Below are 20,492 nucleotides of genomic sequence, written 5' to 3'. Positions count from 1 at the left end.
TGGCGCGCTGCACTGATCCAAAGCCAGGAGCCAGGTGCTTTTCCTGATTTCCCACGTGGGTGCAGGCCACAGGCCTTTCTGATTCGGAGTCCATGCTCATTCCATTCCACACTGGAAGATTTGGGTAACAGCAAGAACATTCTAGTCTGAGAACAACCTGCATAAAGAAGGGGGGTTGTACAATATCTGTGGGAAATGAAACCTAAACTTGGCTTGTGATCATCTCCCACTGTTCTCAAATGGTTTCATAAATCTACTACTGTACTGGTTTATTCTTGAGTTCCTAACTTCTCTAACAACAGTTTCATCTCTTCTAGGCTCAGAGTTCATTTTTACAGCATGACATAGGACACCTTTCCATATTTAAGAAGTCCAAATGGAACCACCTGATGCACAAATTTGTGATGTGTCATCTCAAGGTACAGAATACCATGGAGTGTGCTGGCGACTTTTCAGTGTCATTCCCTAAGGCACTGGCTTCCGCATTTGTTTAGCTGAATTCGTGAGAGGAAATTTCAAAAAAATTCATGGAAAATGGAAATAAAAGATAAGTTTACAGGCAGGTAATTGGCTTAGCTGCTGAGATACCTGAATCCCAAATTGGAGTGTCTAGGGTCAAGTCTTCCCTCTGCTCCTGATTCCAGTTTCCTTCCAATATGTACTCTAGGACACAACAGGTGATAGCTCAAGTGGTTGCATCTCTGCTGCTAGTGGAAGATCTGGATTGAGTTCCAAGCTCCTGGCTTTAGCATGGCCCAGGCCCAGCTGATGAGAGAAACTGGGGAGTGAGCCAGTAAATGAGAGAGTTCTCTCTCTTTCTCTCTCTCTCAAATAATTATTTAAAATATAAGTTTATTTTGGTGCAAAAATTTTTTGAAATCCATGCAGTTTCTCCCTAATACAGATTTCCATAAATAGTTTAAAATACTAATTTATTTTTTAAAAGGCAGAATACAGAGGCAGACAGAGAAAAATCTTACATCTACTGGTTCACTCCCCAATTTCCTCTTTAGCCAAGGCTGAACCAAGCCAAAGCCAGGAATCTGTAACTCCCCAGGTCTCCTCTGTGTATGACAGGATCCAAGTACTTGAGCCAGCACCTTGGAGTCCTGCCTTCCAGGGGTATGCATTAGCAGAAAACTGAAATTAGAAGTGGATTGAAGATTGAGACTCTGGCAATCCAATAGGGGGTGCAGACATCACAAGTGGTTTCTTAGCTGTTATGCCAAGTGCCTGGCCCCCATGAACTTTCTGATGGCTATTCATATATGTAAAAACTGTTTATAGTAATATATACATAAATATAAGTATATTGTGTGGATAATATATATATACTAATATACAATATAATATTTGTAATGTGCTAAAATAATCATTTTAATTTTTATGAGGAAAACATTTATTTAAGAAACTCATATTTAATTATCCTGATAATTAAACTATTTGGTTCTATTTTGATAAACTATTTGGTTCAATCCCAGGAACCCCATTACCATAAGGAACATCACAGAAGAAAGTTTGTGCCTTCCAAAATGAAAACGATCTCTCTAAAATCTTGAATTAAAATATTCTCTGGAGGGATTTGAACAGTCATTGCTGGGAAGCTAGGGAAATCCAGAAGTCATGATTAATTCTACAAGGGGGGCTGGAAAAAATAAAGGAAAAGATGAAGGTTAATAGTTTTTTGTTTTTGTTTTTTTAGTGAAAAGTAAGAGAAATAGGGCAGGCCAGATGATTCTGTTCAAGAGTTTGCAAAAAAAAAAAAAAAACTTATTTAAATAACGTCGGCAGCTGGTGTTATCCCCCAACATAAGCTTCTGGAAGCAGGAACACTGTCCTATCCACTACCACAATGCCACCCCTAGCAAACCGCCTTGCACATACAAGACCTTCAATAACCAACTATTGAATGAAGGAAGGAACCCATGTAACAGAACAGCTGTTCTGAGAGAAGCTTCTAGCCCTGGCTCTGACTGCACTCACTGTGTGATCTTGAGCAAATTGTATTCTATCTCTGGCCCTCTGTATTCTTCATCTGTAATATGAAGAGTTAAACTAAGTCTGTGCCTTTCTATAACTTCTGTAGCATTTGGTGACTATGTACTGTGTCCCAGAAGAGGGGCCAGTGCTCCCAATAAACCAAATCCTTGGCTTCAAGCCAAGCATCTCAGGAAAATCCATAGGCACTGACTCAGTCTATTTGTTCACAGAGATTTTTTTAATATATGTTTTTATTTACAAATGTTTATTTATTTCAAATGAACAAATTTCATGTATTTCATTATACAGATTTAGGGACACAAAGGTTTTTCAAAAATATATATACATATATATGTGAAGATACTTCAAAACAGATCATGGACTCAGAAAATGTTGATTTTGATGAAAACATTATTTAAAATATATGCATGGTTTTTTTCATAATACACATTTTCCATGTATTTTTTGAAGACTGCATGCACAGGCTTCAAAAAAGTTTTCCACAAAATATGTGTTTTTATCACATTTCCCATGAAGTGTTTGAAGTACATTCACATATTTAAAACAAAAAAGACCTGGTTATCTGGTTCCCCAGCCTCTAGTGGATTGAGCATGAGAGAATGCTGGAAGCAGGCCCACAGAAAGCAGTCAGTGTCTGCTGACAGCAAGTGATAAGGGAGCGCAGATGGAACTCAAATCTGATGAGCGTCTGCCAAGTTTCACATTCAGAACTGGCGTCCTGGGTTCTTGGTTCATGTAATTCCCATGAGATAGAGACTGCAGCACCTTTATTTCCAGCTGAGATGAATGTTCAAAGGGGCTAACTTAAAGCCAATGGTCATAAGCTTTCAAGTGGAAGAATTCTTAACATGCAGATTCTAGACCAGGGCCTCTCAATTCTGGCTATTACATCTGAAGTCACCTGAAAACCCTTTCAGAAACACTGATGCCTATGCAGTATCGTCCGCAGTGAGTTGGATCTGTATATTGGCATGTCTCATTCTCAATTTTTACTTATTTATTTTCATTTTATTTGAAGGGAACACAGAGAGAGAGAGAGAGAGAGAGAGAGAGAGAGACAGACAGACAGACAGACAGAAAAAGAGATAGAGATCTACAATATGCTGCTTCACTCCCTAAACGCCCACAGCACCGTGGTTGGGCCAGGCCAAAGTCAGGAGTCTAGAACTCAATCATATTCTCTCATGTATGTAGCAGAGACCCAGGTATTTGAGCCATCATCTGCTGCTTCTCAGAGTACACACTAAAAGAAAGATGGATGGTAAGTTGAGTAGCTCAGACTCCAACCAAGTTCCAATATGGGTTGTAGGCAACCCAAGCCTTAACCACGGTACCAAATCAGCTGGTCCCATGAGCATATTTTTCAAAGCTCCCAACATGGTTTTAACTCTCAGCCAGCACTGAAAACTGCTACTCTAATAACAGACCTGCTTTCTGTGAGAACTTGACTACCAGTGAGCTAGTCACTTTGAGCACGTTATTTAATGTCTTGTACCTTCAGTTTCTTCAACCATAAAATCGGGGGCCATGATGGCTTCATCTAAGAGGGATACTGTTAGGATTATATGTGATACTCATATGCCATGATGAACAAAATACCTATAATATGGGAGATGTTTGATAATTATTAGGTATTAAAGTGTAGTCCTCCCTTATCCACTAGGGATATGTTCTAAGACCCCCAGTGGATGCTTGAAATCACAGATAATGTGGAACCCTGAATACTGTAGGCAACTAATGAGCAAATAGTTTACATAACACAGATACACTGCACAGAGTGATGATTCATGTCCTAGGCAGGATGGAGCAGAAATACAGGAGATTTCAACACAGAACAGTGATAATTTAAAACTTACAAATGTTTTATTTCTGGAATTTTCTACATGAAATTTTTGGACTGCAGTTGGCCTTGGGTGCCTGAGACTGTAAAAAGTGAAGCTGCAGATAGCTGGCTATTACCATATTAAGTAACAGTCTTTCCATAGTCAAAATAAGGACTCGGGATCATTAAAAAATATGTTTAATCATGATGGTATTATGAAAATAGGGAAGTAGACCAAAAATCTCGGCATCATTGCAAGGTGCTTGAAATCAGCTGGTTCCATTTAACCAAAAAATTCCTGTAGGACACCATTTTACTCTCCGTTCACCAGTGTTCGATAGATGAGACATTTTTGGACTGACTCGGAAATACCTACCACTGGATAAACCTTTATGTCGATGTGAAGAGTCAGGCAAAAACCCCTCCTTATTTCCTTCCATTGTTCAGAGTCAGAGGAAGGGCAGGACTCATCTGCCCTGGAGAAACTTGGTGGTTGATCTGGTGCCAATATGTAGAATATTTCAGATCAGCCCCACCCTGGCTTGCACTTTTAAAAGTCACTGCTTTCCCATCGATCTAAATCTGTTCCTAGTTCATTCTAAGTAAATTATGTCTCCAAAAACAATTTTTCATTAGTTGAAACGAACATAATCTTGATGACTTGTGACTAGAATGAGAGAATGGGAAATGACTCTAAAAGAAAATCAAAAATACCTTGCCTTTTTTTTCAGGCAAAACCAGAGATTCATGAGTAGTATGAATGTAGGCATCACCTACCTGCAGAAGAGAAAATTACTCATGGAGAAAAAAGATAGACAGGAACAAGATGATTAAGAAAATGATACAAAGCAACAAAGGAATATCCTGCCTTTCACATGTATCACAACTTGAGTTTCAAATCTTAACTTCAAATCAGTTACCACTACCACCCTCCCCCAGAGGCATATATACTGAGACTTCGGGGATTTTCCTTTGCTAACTGTGGAAAAATATCTATGTTCTGGTCTTTACAGTGTTTACACAATAAAAGAGCCCTGTGAAAATAAGCCATGAACTATCTGCATACGTTTTGTTCCTTCGTGCAGTACAGATGGAGCATCTGTGATCCAAAAATCTGAAGTCTGAAATGCCCCCATATCTAAAACTTTTGGAGTACCAATCTGACAGATGCCAGGAGTGGAAAATTCCATGCTAAGAAACATGGTTTCATGCCCAAAATTATTTAAAATGTTGTATAAAGTTACCTTCAATCTATGTGTATAAAATATATATGAAACACAAGTGAATTTCATCTTTGGGCTTGGGTTCTATCCCCAAGATATCTTATTTTGTATATGAAAATATTCCGAACTTTGAAAGTGAAATCTGAAACACTTCTGGTCCACAGCATTCCGGATAAATGATACTCAATGTGTACTCTGTAGTCACAGCCGTACTTCACCCAGGCTCTTATCTTCCGGTGTGTAAGAATGCAATGGGGAGATGTAGGTAGAAATAAACAGAAGATTAGGATTTATAAAAAAAAAAAAAAAAAGCAGAAGGCAGTACATGCTCAGATGTGAGTGCTGGCAACCTCAAGAGAGAGAATTGTCCTTACTCAGACTAGAGACATAGGTAAGGTTCAGGGCAGTACCTGACTGAGGATCCAAAAGAGACAGGATTTTGGGTAGGGCTTCAGCATATATGATGGTCTCTAGGAAGATGTCATGGCACCTGGTAACTGATGTAAGTTGAGGTTTAGCTTCATGATGAAGAGTGGCTGTGCTGAGTCCTCACTCATGCCGGGTTAGCATGGAAGATATGACAATTTGGGTGGTGCAATGCTTGAATGTTAGCAATCTTTAGCTCCTTATCCCTTCCTGACCCCTTGCCTTACCCTCATCACTATTATAGGGATACTGCAGGCAGAATTAGAGGGGTTCTTCAGAACCTTTGTTGGAAGATGAAATTAAATATATTTATTTTGGCATAAAAATTTTGAAATTCATCCATAGGTTTTTGATAAAGTGAATTTTCCATGAACATTTGAAGACCCCCGCATCTTTGGAAATAGGACCTTCCTAGAATAGCTGGCCTATTAGGTTTTCTGTGACTGCATCGTAAAACACTGGTAAGGAGAGGAGTGTCAAGCATGTTATTTGTCCAAAGTCACACACCTAGCAGATTGCCAAAGAGAGATTCAAATTCAGTTGGTTTTGGCCCAAAGCCTGTCCCTTCCTCCTGTACCAAGGAAGGACCCAACTTGGCAGTGAGGAATGATTCAGGGTGGTTCCTGCATAGATAGGCCTGATACAGGGAGCCAACATACAGCTGTCATCCTCTCTCACACACTCATTTTTTTTTTTCTTCAGTAATACTGGCTTCAAGGTAGGAGGGCCTGGGTGGAGTCAGTTACTCGGATCACACCTATAATTACTGTAACTACTGTTCTAATCTCAAAGGCTTGATGCTATTAAGATCTGGTCCTTAGCCTATTGTGACTTAAAACCTGTCTCGCAATTACCAATTATTACAGTCATTGGCTGAAAGAATATAGTCAACTGGTGGAGAAAATCAAATGTTAGCTCTCAGAGGGCTTAATTGAAAAAAAAAAAGAATCATTCCTTACCACAATGTTCTTGTTTAATTATCTATAGCTCCCAAAAGATTACATGTTTATAAGTGTGGAAACCTCATTTTTATTATGTTTGTCTTGACACACCAAATACATAGCTCAGTAATCTGACACATGGGACTTGATTCAAAATAATGAGCAGATGGATAAATGAGTGAATGCACAATCAGAAGAGTGAGTAGGTCATACGCAATTGGCTGGGAGAAGTTGAGAGTGTAAGGGGCTCTAAAAGGGAGAATAGAAATGATGAGTTCAATTTGGGATGCTCTGAGATTGCGATTCATGAGCTAAACAAAAGAAAATATTTAGAAATTGCATGAGCTTTAGAAGGAAGATCTGGCCTGGAGGAGAGATTCCACCACAAGAATATTAGGGCATGTTGGAGATGAGAATACTGCTCCTGCTGGCAGGAGGTGGGTGGGGAGTTGCTAAGAGAGGACTCTGCAAAGACCATGGAAGACAATGCTAACCTTAAGGGTTCAAACACATTCATCCCCTCCTACCATGGATGTATAGTATATAGACCAGCATGCCCCAACAGAAATATAACACAAGCCACATTAAAATGACATATGTCATTTTCAATTTTCTAATTGTCACATTTGAATGGCAACTTTATCACCCTGTATCTATTCAACAGATTATCACGTATATATGTAAACACTATAGAAATAACTAATAACGTATCTTACATTCCTTTTCTCATATAACCTTCAAAACGCAGTATTTATTTTATACTTTACAGCCCATCTTAATCTGGTCAGATATTAAATATTCAATAGCCACATGAGGCTAGTGGCTACTGTATTAGACATTGTAGCTGTAGAATTCTTGATTTTTTTTTTTTTTTTTTTTTGGTCAGGCAGAATTAGACCATGAGAGAGAGAGAGAGACGGAGAGAAAAATCTTCCTTCTGTTGGTTCACCCCCCAAATGGCCACTATGGTCAGCGGATTGTGCCAATCCAAAGCCAGGAGCTAGGTGCTTTTCCTGGTCTCCCATGCGAGTGCAGGGCCCAAGCTCCACTGCCTTCCCAGGCCACAGCAGAGAGCTGGCTTGGAAGAGGAGCAACCGGGACAGAATCCGGTGCCCCAACTAGGACTAGAACCCCGGGGTGCTGGTGCTGCAGGCGGAGGATTAGCCTAGTGAGCTGTGGTGCCGGCTCTTGATCTTGTTTTTTAAGAGATGTCAAATATGCAAAAAAAATTTACTGTTCCTGTTTATTCTTCTGTAACTTATAATAATGCAATCTGCCAACATCTTAAAATCAGTATTCCGTATCTTCCTCAAACAACCCAGATAGACAAATGTCATTGGGCTGTATTTACTGGAGATGGAATTGAGCCTCAAAGAATATGGGTGATTTGCCCCAATCACACAGTAGTAGCCATCCACTTGGATGAAACTAAGTTGATTGACCTCCAAACCCTATTCTCTATTTAAACTTTTAGACTTTCAGTGATAGGGAAAACCACCAGCAACCTACAGACTTTCAGTGAGAGAGAAATCACAAACAACCTAATCAGAGGGATTCAAGCTTGGCACCAGCTAAAATGTTTTTATTCTCATTTATTTTTATATGAAAGTACTGAAGCAGAGCCGTACAATGATCTGAGCCAAGCCCCCCAAGGAGATCACTCAGTGCTATGATTCTTTGAAATATTCATTGACGAAAGATACTTGGGGCTGCTTTTTTCCCCAGAACTAATTAAAGTCTTGAATCTAAGGCTTTTTTATGTGTGCAATAGGAATAATACTCTGCTCCACCTACCTTTGGAATTTTTAAAAAAGATCAAATATGAGAAGAATGGGAAAACATTTTGTCTCAACAGGTTTTAATGGTTTTCATTATCAAAAGTTGTTTTAGCCTGAAGTTACATCCCTGGATCAGAGAATTCTTTCTTTGTAATCTGTGATATACTTTGTCCAATGAGGCATCTTGTGGCCCAGCAGAAGAAGCAACTCAAGAACTCAAATATTTCATTTTGACTACAGGAATGCGTGCACAAAAGTCTGACAGTTGTGGGTATTTCAGAAAATAAATCTTTCACCTAATGAGCCCTTTCTTCTTCTAGGGCTTGTCTGTAAACTGGTGGAATAACCGACACTTTCAACACCATGTAAAACCAAACATCTACCCCAAAGACCCAGATATTGACATGGGCCCACTTTTTCTGCTTGGAGAGACGCAACCTGTCAAGGTATGTTTCAAATCCTGTGACATCAGAGAAGTGTTCCTGGAAGAGGTTTCTAGAACAACTTACAGCCTTGACTCAGAAAAAAAAAAAATACAGATGGACTTCTGTCTTCGAGAATGATCTGAGTACATTGATCCTTTTAGGTCCAGGATGCATATACAAAATAACGGATTCTGGGGTTGTAAAAATAGAAGGGCATTTGAAGTTATGACTCAATGACAGTAAAGGTCATCAAGTCAAACCTCCCACAACAGGAGTTTGATAACCCATATCACTCTGCTTGAGCAATCTCAATGACAGGTCCCTGCCCAGTGCTTGTCACTACTCTGAGGCAACACAAGCTAATAGATAGTGGAACTAGGGATGGCATGGCTCTCTGAAGTTTAGCAAGGGATGTGGACAAATGTTCACCAAGATAAGACAAATCCATACATTCACTAAGCACAGTATCACAAACATCTAAATACCTAGTTATTTCAACTAATTTTAGCCCAATTAGAAAAAATTATGCTGCTTACTTTTATCTCATGTTCATTTTGGTTCATTTGTATATGAACCACAGCCTAAATAGGTAAAACACCCAGAGATTCCAACTCCGATTTGAACTTCTTAAACAACAGAAAAAGGAGCAAAAAATTTATCTCTAAAGTTTCTTAGTTATTGATTTTTTAAAAATACTTCACCCTAAAAACCAACATGTAAAGGACTATTTAAATTACCAAAGATTTTAGGAGGGAGACAATTCTCAACCAGTCCATTTAGGTTTTTCAAGTCCCGGCATTTTATTAGTCGTTTTCCCATGTTTCCCACTGTTTAAATATTTGAAGGCTAAGAAGTAACTGCTAATAATTGTATTATTTCATCACCATATTTTTGTTTGTAACAATAAGAGAAGAATGGACCAACTATAAACTTTCCAAATAGAAAGAAAAATCTATATATAAGAAGGAATATAAAAAAGGAATGGGAAAAACAGGAATTTAATCAGCCCATAGAGTTATAAGTGAGTGAATATAGGAGAAAATATATGGCGGGTACAAATTATCATTCACTCATCAATTCCTTCAATAAATAGTTTACTCAGTACTCCTAACCTAGCAGACATTACATTATTATACAGCCATTATTTCTGTCTCCTCACAAAGCATATTCTGTCTTTGTGAACTGAGAACAAGTCAAATTAATGAAGGGGACTCCTAGGAAATGAATCACAAATTCTCAATAGTGAATGAAATATAACAATTATTACAAATAATAATTTATTACTTAATATATAATGAATATATATCATGCCATCATGTCTTAGTAAATCATAGCATGAGATCCATGAGGAGAACACAAAGAGGAAAAATGAGACAGATAGGAGGGGGACATGCCTATATCTCTTGTTACACAACCAATGACTGTCAGATAAATGAAAGGAGATGGAGCACAGCTTGAAGGAGAATCCTAAATACAGTAGTAAGGTTGAAGAAGAGCCAGAAAAACTCAACTGAACTATCGCCTTTTCAACCACCATTCTGCATCACACAAGGGGAAAAATTTCAAAATGTATTCTATAAGAATAAAAAAAAGACCACAATTCCCATAGTCAAATGAAAAAATCCATCCATGCAAGAATTGTCCACTTTTAATTATAGCAAAAAGATGCCACAATATTCCTTCCTATCCCACTCTGTTTCTTCAAATTCATCAGGTTTGACAGTCAGTGAGTACTGATCAGATGACTTCTTCCATGAAGATTTCTCTCTCCTCTCTCTCTCTCTCTTTCACACACACACACACACACACACACATCTTGAGTGTGAAGCCAGAAGTATTGCCTCTTATTATGGTTTTATTCTCTCTCCATTCAGTATGGCAAGAAGAAAATCAAATACATTGACTACGAAAAGCAGCACCTGTACTTCTACATGGGTGAGTCTCCCAGAGCCACATTCCTAATAATCCCATTTTCTTAAAGCCAGCCCTTATTGAGCCCAAATAAGTGACTAGAATTCCTCACAGAGTTCAGGCGACGGCTTACTGTTACTGAGAAAAGTAGCATGTCTAACTTCAGACTCCCAAGGCTGAGAAGAAAAATGGAAAAGCAAATAAGCATTTCTAGCAGGTATTGCACCACTCTGCGGTGTTGGCAGGAAAGCAAAGGGATGCTCCAGGTGGGAGGGAAGGCAGAATGCCAGCCGAGGGGTGTTCCATCTGGCACTCTCATCCTGGAAAGACTAAACACCTCTCAAGAGAAAGAAACAGTGGTATTCACACAGAGAGGAAAGAGACTGGAAAATAATGCTAAAGCATTTATAGTATGCTATCAGGAAGAGATCAAGTCCATAAACAAAAGGCAGTGATCAAGCTTCCACGTGGAAGAGAACTGGCTATTCCTCCATGGCTTACATATGGCTGTAGGATATATGAGGCCACTATGGTTGGAATAGGATTCAACTCTCAAATGTGTGCAAATATTTAAATCCTGAGTTGTGGGTTGGTGGTATTAGGAAAGTGGAATTCAATTATGGTGCTTAGGAGGAGAGCCTAGAGGGAGTTCCTTCAGTCACTGGGGGCATGCCCTCCAAAGACAGTGCTCACGAGAGGGGTGGTTATGAAAGCCAAGTTGGGCATAGCCACTGTCTCTGTTTCCTGGCTTTCTGTGTTATCATTCTACCATACTTGTTCTGACATTGCCATCCTCCGACCTCACCACATGGTCTCACCAGTAGTGTACACCTCCTCTTGGACTGTGAGTCTCCAAAACTGTGAACCAAAATAAACTTCCTTCCTTCATCTTAGGTATTTGGGTGTAGTAATGAAAATCTGACTAATAAGTATACACATACATATACATATACATGTATGTGTGCATGTATGTGTGTGTGTGACAGAGAGGGAGAGAGAGAGAGATAGATTGTGGGATAGACTTAAAATATAAGGGTAGCTGAATAATTCTGACATGCATAAAAGAACATTATAAGTAAGAGCTTCTGTCCTTAACCAAAATCAACCTCATTACAACTCACAAAGAAAAATTTTAAAGAACGCCCACATCTTCTTATCAAAAACCTATTTACACATTTGGGAAATAAACCAAAATCAGGAAAAGAAACCAAATGTTTCCTAGAGACAAAAGGTTTTCAACCAAGGGAAATCCACCTTCCCCTTTGCCACCCAGGACATTTTACAATGTCTAGTGGCATTATTGGTTATCACAAAGGATGGGGAGAAATGGTAGTGACAGGCAGTGAGGAGAAGCCAGGGAGACGGCTAAAGGTTCTCTAATGCAAATGATAGCCTCTCCTAACAAATAATTGTGTGGTTCCAAACACCCACACTGAGGCTGAGAAACCCTGCTGCAGATGGAGCGATCTGCCCACGTCTAGACCACTGTAACACTGAAACCTGCCTGCGAAGGACAGCTGCTGAGTAAAATGCTGGGAAGCTGGGGTTGACTATCACTGCTGCCTCTTCCTCATCACACACTCATCCTCTGCCCCATCCCCACATGACTGACAAGACAAATAAGGACACTGGTACCCCATTTTGAAAGGGAGTGGAACCCTGTCTAACCGGGTGTGTGTTTGCACAAGGAAGTTCCTTTTCTGAACTTTTCTCTGTCTTTAATAGTTTTTTCTGTATATGTCCAGGGGGTCTTATGTTGGGTGTACATATATTTATCATTGTTACTTCTTGCTAAATCAATCCTTCTATCAATATATAATGTCCTTCTTTGTCTCTTTCAGTTCTTGATATAAAGGCTCTTTTATCTCATATGGATATAGCTACTCCTGCTTGTTCTTGGTTTCCATTTGCCTGGAATATCTTTTTTATAATCCTTCATTTTCAGCCTATGTGTGTCTACTTATGAAGTGAGTTTCTTGTAGGCAGCATATAGTTGGGCCTTGTTTCCTTATCCAATGTTTCATCTTTTGACTGAAAATTTAATCCATTTACATTCAAGGTTAATGATCATAGATAAGACCTAATACTTGTCATTTTGTTAATTAGTTATTGATAGTATTTGCTTTGTTAGTGAATTTGGTAGTGTCTTGTGTTTCCATGGTGCTGTTTCTACTGTAATTTCTTGTAAGTCTGGTCTGGTAGTGATGAATTTTCTCAATTTTAAAAAATATATAGTGCTTCTTTAATCTGCCTCCCCTGTGTGATAGTGCAATAGGCCCTTAGTTTATAAGGAATGCATTAACCATGCTTATTCACTGTAGCATGATCCCCTTACAAAGCAGACTACCCTACTCCGCCACTACCACTACCAAGAGCTCTTTCACCTTCCCCTTCAATGCCAGCTTAGTATCTTCGATACTAACAAGTCATAGAGAAAATGAGCTGGACATTTGTCAAAAGGAACAAGATAAATTTGATTCAGGCTACTTCAATAGAGGAAACATCAGTATAAGCTGAGCTTAACTCTGCAGAAACAAAAGTGGAGAAGGTAATTTTAAAGGCCAAAATATCTTAACAGAAAACACTAGGGAATGGGGTGCGAGTAGCGGAGTTGGTCTATGTGCTTAGGTCAGGCCATCTGAGTTTGCTAACTGGCACTGTTGAAGTTAAGTCCCTGCCCTCCCACAGAGACAGAGGCTCTATACTTGATGATTACATTTCCAAAGGACAGCTTTTAGGTCCCTGAGAAAGATATTTCTGGATTGTAGAAAATATATCTCAAAAGGAGAGAAAAGGCCTTACAAGTGTCAGTTTCTGAAGTAAATGCTCTAAAAAGAGGAAGAGCAGGTACTTACAGTCATGTTTTGCCTGGAACAAACAGAAAATTCTTTTGGCAACTGAGTTTTTCAGACAGGAATTTTAAGAGGACTGGGATCATTCCAGTGATAGGGCCTTGGATGCTTAGAGACTATGCTGGTGCTTGTTCAAGTTTCTTGGTGGGTGTGTGGTGGGATGGGGAGCAAATGAAATCATTTGTGCCAAGAGTTTGTGGTCTTCATAGCCAAGGATGGAGCCCTTGTTGAGAAGAGGGCTCGGAGGATATGACTACAGTTTGGTCAAGGGAGAGTCTTTGCCACAAGCAAAGGACCACAAGATTCTTTTGTGCTTTCAAAGGCTTTGATGATTCTGAGGTAGAAGCAAACAAATCGCTCTCCGGCCAGGAACTGAGCACACTGTTGTTAATTCTGCCACCCCAACATATTGTGATAGAGCCCAACCTTGAGCATATGGGGAAACTGAAGGGTTCCAATGGCCTGGCCTTACAATATTTAAAAGCTCACAGCAAACGCATTTCAAGGATGCCTCCATCAAAAGTGATTCAAGGCCAGCACCGCGGCTCACTAGGCTAATCCTCCACCTGCGGCGCCAGCACCCCGGGTTCTAGTCCTGGTCGGGGTGCTGGATTCTGTCCTGGTTGCTCCTCTTCCAGGCCAGCTCTCTGCTGTGGCCTGGAAGTGCAGTGTTGGATGACCCAAGTGCCTGGGCCCTGCACCCGCATGGGAGACCAAGAGAAGCACCTGGCTCCTGGCTTCGGATCAGTGCAGTATACCGGCTACAGCGGCCATTGGGGGGTGAACCAACGGGAAAAAGGAAGACCTTTCTCTCTCTCTCTCTCTCTCTCTCTCTCTCACCGTCCACTCTGCCTGTCAAAAAAAAAAAAAATGATTCAAGTCTTCAAAACTTCTCAATCCTTTTTTAAGGAGCTTGAATCTAGAACTTAGACTTGGAAAGCCCAAGTTCAGGATGTGGCTTTGGATCTGCACTCTGCGTCCTGTCCAGAGCCAACATCCAGGAGTGGCATGTTAACAGACAGACTCCTGATGACTTGCATTGGGGTCGGATTCTGCTCATCTACTGACATTGTCTTTTGTTGTTATTGTTGTCCTTTTGCAGTTGGGCTCCCTCTCCTCATGCCTGTGTATTTCAATCTGCAATCCATGCAAATGATGTATCTTAAGAAGTACTGGGTGGTGAGTAACTTGGCTGAGCCTCTGAAAGTGAACCTACTTGGTGACCTCCAGACATAGCTTCCTTGAGTAACAAAGCATAAGATGACAGCAAATGAAGGGACCCCAGCCACTGAAGAGGAAATGAAATTATATTTGGAGTGTCTAACTTTCAACTGTTTTCTTTGCAGGACATTGCCTGGGTCAGCAGCTTTTATATCCGATATTTCATCACATTCAGCACTTTCTATGGAATTTTTGGAAGCTTTCTGCTCATATATTTGGTCAAGTAAGAATATTCTTTTATTCTCATAACCTAGATGGTCCTCTTACCTTTCTCACTAGGGTATGTGGGATAAGCAGAAGACTAGGATGCCATGACCCATGTCCTGAAACAGAGGTATTTTCAAGCAAATGTGAAAAATAAAAACAGTGAAATCAGTGATAAACACAAGCTCCTTGCAAGAATTTTTCTGGTCCATATTTCTTCCATTTGCTGTGATCCTAATTGCAGCATTTCTGTTTCCCTCCACCAAGTCCTTTAGAATGGACATCATAACCCCTGACAGCACAGGAATTTTATAAGTTCTTTTCCAAGAATAGATTTTCCCAAAACCAAATGGCTTTTGACTTTGATTTTTAGCAAATTACACCCTTCAACTTTCCACTTTATTCCTCCCTCATTCCGTTGCACTCTTACTCTAAATCCTATGTAATTATAAGGATAATGGTAGCTACTATGCATCTGACACTTTGTTAAGGCTTTCTATGCATTATCTTATTTGATGTAATCCTTGTACAATCCTACAGTGTTGATAGAATCATTTTTATTTTTCTGTTAAGGGAAGTGAAGCTCACAGAGACTAAACCACTTGCCCAATGTCATAAAACAGGTTAGGGCAAGGCCAAAGAACTTGAACCCAGCTCTATTTGATGACAAAATCCAGGCTATCAACAAATTTGCATATGTCCTTGGAGACCCTGGCATTTTTTATTATTTCACAGAAACTACAGAAACCGTTGAAAGTGCTGCTTCCATACGTTCGCCCTCAGGATAGACTGAATGTCCTAGTGTGGCACCTGTAGATAGAAAAGAAGTTCAAAAAGGAAAATGAATGACTTCCGTTTACTGGAACCTTTGAACTTCTTCCATTTCCTCCAGTGTTCAGCTGGCTCTGCAAGTGGTTATGCAAGCCCAGCGATTGCAACTGAAATACCTCCAAGAGTCATCACTTCCTCTTTTTCACTTCCCAAAAGGTTTCTTGAAAGTCCCTGGATTGCCTATGTTACCCAGATGAGCCACATTCCAATGAAAATGAGCAAAGAGGAGAACCGGGATTGGCTCAGCACTCAGGTAAATGCTGGACTCACTAAGGGAGACTCCTTCAAACCATACCTCTTTAAATTTTAGTTACCTTGAATACTAACAGTTCATCCTCATTGAATGCTTGCTAGGGGCCATGTAGCTACTAAGGTAGGCACTATGATTACTGTGACTTTACAGATGATAAAAGTGGGCCATGAAAAGATTCAGTCACTTGTATCAGGTCAAAATTAGGAAGTTTGAACCTACGCAACTTAATTATAGAGCCTTTCTGCTCTAAACAAAGGATTAGCCAACTGAAGTCCAGAGGACAGATCTGGCCTACTCTGTGATGGTTATTCCCCAAGTCACTTCAAGAGATTTAGTTAAAATAGTACATTATCACTTCATGTCTATAGCTACCATCTAAAGTTAGGAAGACTCCTTCACTAGCCTGGCAGATTTCTGGTGTTTCCAATGTCCTCTGTCTCTCTTATAATAACCAAAATAATACAACTGCTTCACACTCTTAAAAGTTATTGATACTGATAACCTCAAAGAGCTTTTGTTTATGTAGGATTTTATCCATTGATGTTTACTGTATTTGAAGTGAAAATGGATAATTAAAAATTTAATAAATATCTGTTTATTCATTAATGTTAAAATAACAAGAATAAAGCCCAAACATGATATCATCAGAGTGATAATGCCATATCAAGTTTAATAACATCAGGAAAATTCCACCATAGAACAAGAAGTGAGATAGTTTTTGGCCTTGCAGGTCTCATGAAGGTGACCTGGAGACCTCAAGATTCTCTAAATTGCACTTTGGATAACTCTAACATAGAATGATCACATACAACATTCAAAATGACAAAAATCTCAGCTAGAATTAAACCTCAAAAGTCATTGAATAAGATGGCATTCATTTGGATGTTAATCTTGCCAGTCTGGAGAAGCCCATGAACTCCTTCTCAAGATAATGTTTTTCAAATGCCTCAAATAAAATACATATGAATACCAAGAAAACTATTTATGTTGGAACACATTTCTGTGCATAGAACCTTTGGCTAGACCCTTGGATGCCTCACTTCTCATTCAGAATTCCTTCAAGTTAACTCTGTGGAAATGGTATACAACCCCGACAATCTCAACCAGTTTTATAATAATCCCACCTCCAAAGTCTTCATTCATGACACCAAGGTCAATAGTGACTTTCTTCCTCAAATCCTGCATTGTTTTGCATATCTGTTGCCTTTTATGTACTTAATAGAAAAATCTTACTGCCTTTTTAAATTGTAAATTCCTGAGACTTAAGATTGTATGTCTTTAATATTCCTTATAGTTTCTTTTTTAAAATTTTATTAGGTTATACAAATTTCATGCATTTCATATATACAGATTCAGGATCCTTACAGATTCTTATACAACATAGGTATACAATACACACTTATAAGAAGGGTTGACTGAGTAAAAGAACAAATAAACATGTCCTTTGTTTGATACTTTGGCTCATTTATATTTAATGTGACCTTTTTTCTTTGCAGGTTTTGGCCACTTGTAATATTGAACAGTCCTTTTTCAACGATTGGTTTACAGGGCACCTGAACTTCCAAATCGAGCACCAGTGAGTAATAGAAACAGTTCATGGTAGGATAGAGGTAGTCATTTAGCCCCAAAGTTCAGAGCAGAGCTCTAAGCTCAGAATTTCAGAAAAAGAGAAAAATAAATCTTTTCCTCTAAAGGCTACTTTCTATCAGCATAATGTTAAGAGAAGGAAGGAAGGGCCAGCACCATGGCTCACTTGGTTAATCCTCCGCCTGCGGCGCCGGCATCCCATATGGGCACTGGGTTCTAGTCCTGGTTGCTCCTTTTCCAGTCCAGCTCTCTGCTGTGGCCCGGGAAAGCAATGGAGGATGGCCCAGGTCCTTGGGCCCTGTACCTGCATGGGAGACCAGGAGGAAGCATCTGGCTCCTGGCTTCGGATCAGTACAGCGCCAGCCATGGTGGCCATTTGAGGGGTGAACCAATGGAAGGAAGACCTTTCTCACTGTCTCTCTCTCTCACTGTCTAACTCTATCTGTCAAATAAATAAAAAGAGAGAGAGAGACAGAGAGAGAGAGGGAAGGAAGGGGATTTAACAATTGTGATAAAATGAAGTGGAATCTGAACGTGACTCAGTTCCAGACACACAGACTTGGAAATTGGTCATTGTTCTCTGTGCCTTTATTTTGCTAGTGAAACTTGAGGAAGAGAATACTCTTTGGGTAATCAAGTTGTGTTGAAATTTAACTACAATTTAATTTAAATATATTTTTCAAGCAAAATTATAAAATAACCAACAATAAAAACCAGTTCCTGATGTAATTTCTAAAAGGTTTTTTTGGCAATAGGTAAACATATAATAAAGAAAAAAAAAGGATAATCCTTGGAGCGTCAATCTCTCCACAATATTCAGGGGAGAAATTTCCACTTTCTCTTTATCTGGAATAATCAGGAAAAAGAAAGATTTTATACCCATTCATGAGATTTTCTCATCCTTCCTTTTATAATAGTCTTTTGAAACCTCAGCACAACATTAAAGGATTATTATTTATATTTTAGAGAAGGAGAGATTAAAACCCAAGTCAGTCACCTGGCTGATCAGTAGATAACCTTGACCAAAAATAAACATATTCAGTGGAGCTACTATTTATTCTATTAGCATCTCCCAAACATTTAACACCCACATGGCTCACCCACATGGCTTACATGTTAAGAGATAAGAGAAGAGTGTTTTGTCAAGAGTTTTTGAACTTCCTAGAACAGAAACATTGTGCAAAGTCAAGGTGGGTCTTCATTTCTGGTAATGGAAGAAAGAGAACTCTTTTGCATTTCTGTTTAGATCTGTTTCATATCTCTTGTCCGTTTCTCTAGTCTCTTCCCCACGATGCCTCGGCATAATTATCACAAAGTGGCACCTCTAGTGCGATCACTGTGTGCCAAGCATGGATTGAAGTACGTGAATAAGCCCATGTTGCGAGCGTTTGGAGATATCGTCAGGTAATAACATAATTTCTTCCAGCTTATAGCTCTCATCTCTTTTCATTGCCACCCCCAGACTATTCACTGGCTTGTTTTCATTCACCCAAGAGCCATTATGGGATACCCTTGAACCCAAGATGGACGCAACACTCTGCAGGGATCAACAGCAACAAAATCAATGATAATGGAAATACATAACCATTTTCCTATTGCTTTTGGGAACTTCTTAGTAAATATGCCTTACTACTTGATGATATTTCAAGCTTCTTGGAACAAAAGGCTGCGTTTTTGGTTTTGCACCCCCAAAAGGGCTTCACACATATTTTAAAAGTTTGTCAAGTCACCTGGTGTAGTGTTGCAACCTAAGGTGTCTGCAGCAAATGTGCAAATTAGACTGAGATGGCCAGTCCAGGGTAGTGAAGCTTACTGAAATTGAAAAATCATACTCATCCAGAGGCATTTACATTGAGTTTCCTTCAGAATATTGTGCTGGTCAAAATAGCAGTCATTAGTCTGGGGTTAACAACTTTCTCTTTCTTTTAGGATGGGGAAATCAAAATGTATTTTGAATACGACCAACAAGGAGAGGCCTGATGTGATTAAATCTCTGCCTACTGTCTCAGCCTCACTGCTCCACTGCTCTTTTCCTGCATCTCTGTCCTCCAGATTTGTGACCCATTTTCGGTTGCTACAAAACTCCCCTCTCCTGGTCATTTTGTTTGTTTGCCACTTTTTCTTCTGTCTGGAACATTCCTCCAAACCACAACCTCCCTTTATGTCACTTTGTCCATTCCCACTCTATCTCCAAGGTTCATCTCAAAGATATTTTCCTTATTTCAGTCTTCACTGGTCCCCAAGACTACCTTTGTCACATATTCTTGAAGGACCTGGATCTCTTCGTTGGTGATCTTTTCCACACCACATTTGTGGTAACATAACATGTTGTAATAAATTATCTTTTCCATGTCTGCCAAGCTAGATGAGGAACTCTGTGAGAAAAAGACTCCTCATCTGGCCTCTCCATTTTTGTATCCTAGTCTAGAAAAATTTTATCTTTTGCATTAGGAAACTGGGGTAGGTGGGCAGATAAAGGAGGGATTGCCATATAAGTCTATAGCTACAGAGGAAAATAAAATGGGAAAAATGTTCAATCCCCTCCATGAAAGGAAAAAAAAGTGCACCAGTTAAGAACAACTCAATATCTTTAACTGCTTCTATTGGTCAAACAAGAATGTCTGATAAAACTGGAAACTACTAGATTGATCTGAACCAGGCAAGCAAGCAAATGTTCCATGGATGAATTCTTGTTTCAATAGAATTGCACCTGCCTGATGATTTTATTTGCTCCACCCACAGGGCCTTGAAGAAATCTGCAGCCCTTTGGATGGATGCCTACTATGAAACATGAAGCAGAACATCTGCCTTAACATGTGTTTAATTGCATCTCTGATGGGGGGTGGTGGATGTTCAAGAGCTCCTCCCTGCTTAACTGGGAATTAATTAGCACATTGGCATGCCTGAGTGTGCCAGGAATAATTGTCCCACAGACATGATAACCCTCTCCAACAAGATCTCTGCGAATGAGAAACAGAACGAACACAAGATTACTTTGTCCAGGATTACAAAAGGGA

At 39.5% G+C, this 20,492-nt stretch overlaps 1 protein-coding gene across 1 annotated transcript in view; it reads left to right on the top strand.

Annotated features, from left to right (window-relative positions):
- LOC133763626 (fatty acid desaturase 2-like protein FADS2B) overlaps positions 1-20,269 on the top strand; it is a 36,629-nt gene extending 16,360 nt beyond the window's left edge. The window contains exons 4-12 of the mRNA XM_062197424.1: positions 318-419; positions 8,512-8,637; positions 10,491-10,551; positions 14,482-14,558; positions 14,726-14,823; positions 15,792-15,888; positions 17,385-17,464; positions 18,754-18,879; positions 20,218-20,269. Coding sequence (XP_062053408.1) covers positions 318-419; positions 8,512-8,637; positions 10,491-10,551; positions 14,482-14,558; positions 14,726-14,823; positions 15,792-15,888; positions 17,385-17,464; positions 18,754-18,879; positions 20,218-20,269 — 819 coding nt within the window. The remainder of the gene's footprint in view (positions 1-317; positions 420-8,511; positions 8,638-10,490; positions 10,552-14,481; positions 14,559-14,725; positions 14,824-15,791; positions 15,889-17,384; positions 17,465-18,753; positions 18,880-20,217) is intronic.
- Positions 20,270-20,492: the final 223 nt, after the last annotated feature.

Source organism: Lepus europaeus, chromosome 7 (assembly GCF_033115175.1).
Source record: "Lepus europaeus isolate LE1 chromosome 7, mLepTim1.pri, whole genome shotgun sequence".
NCBI lineage: Eukaryota > Metazoa > Chordata > Mammalia > Lagomorpha > Leporidae > Lepus > Lepus europaeus.
This window is presented reverse-complemented; position numbering and strand designations above follow the sequence as displayed.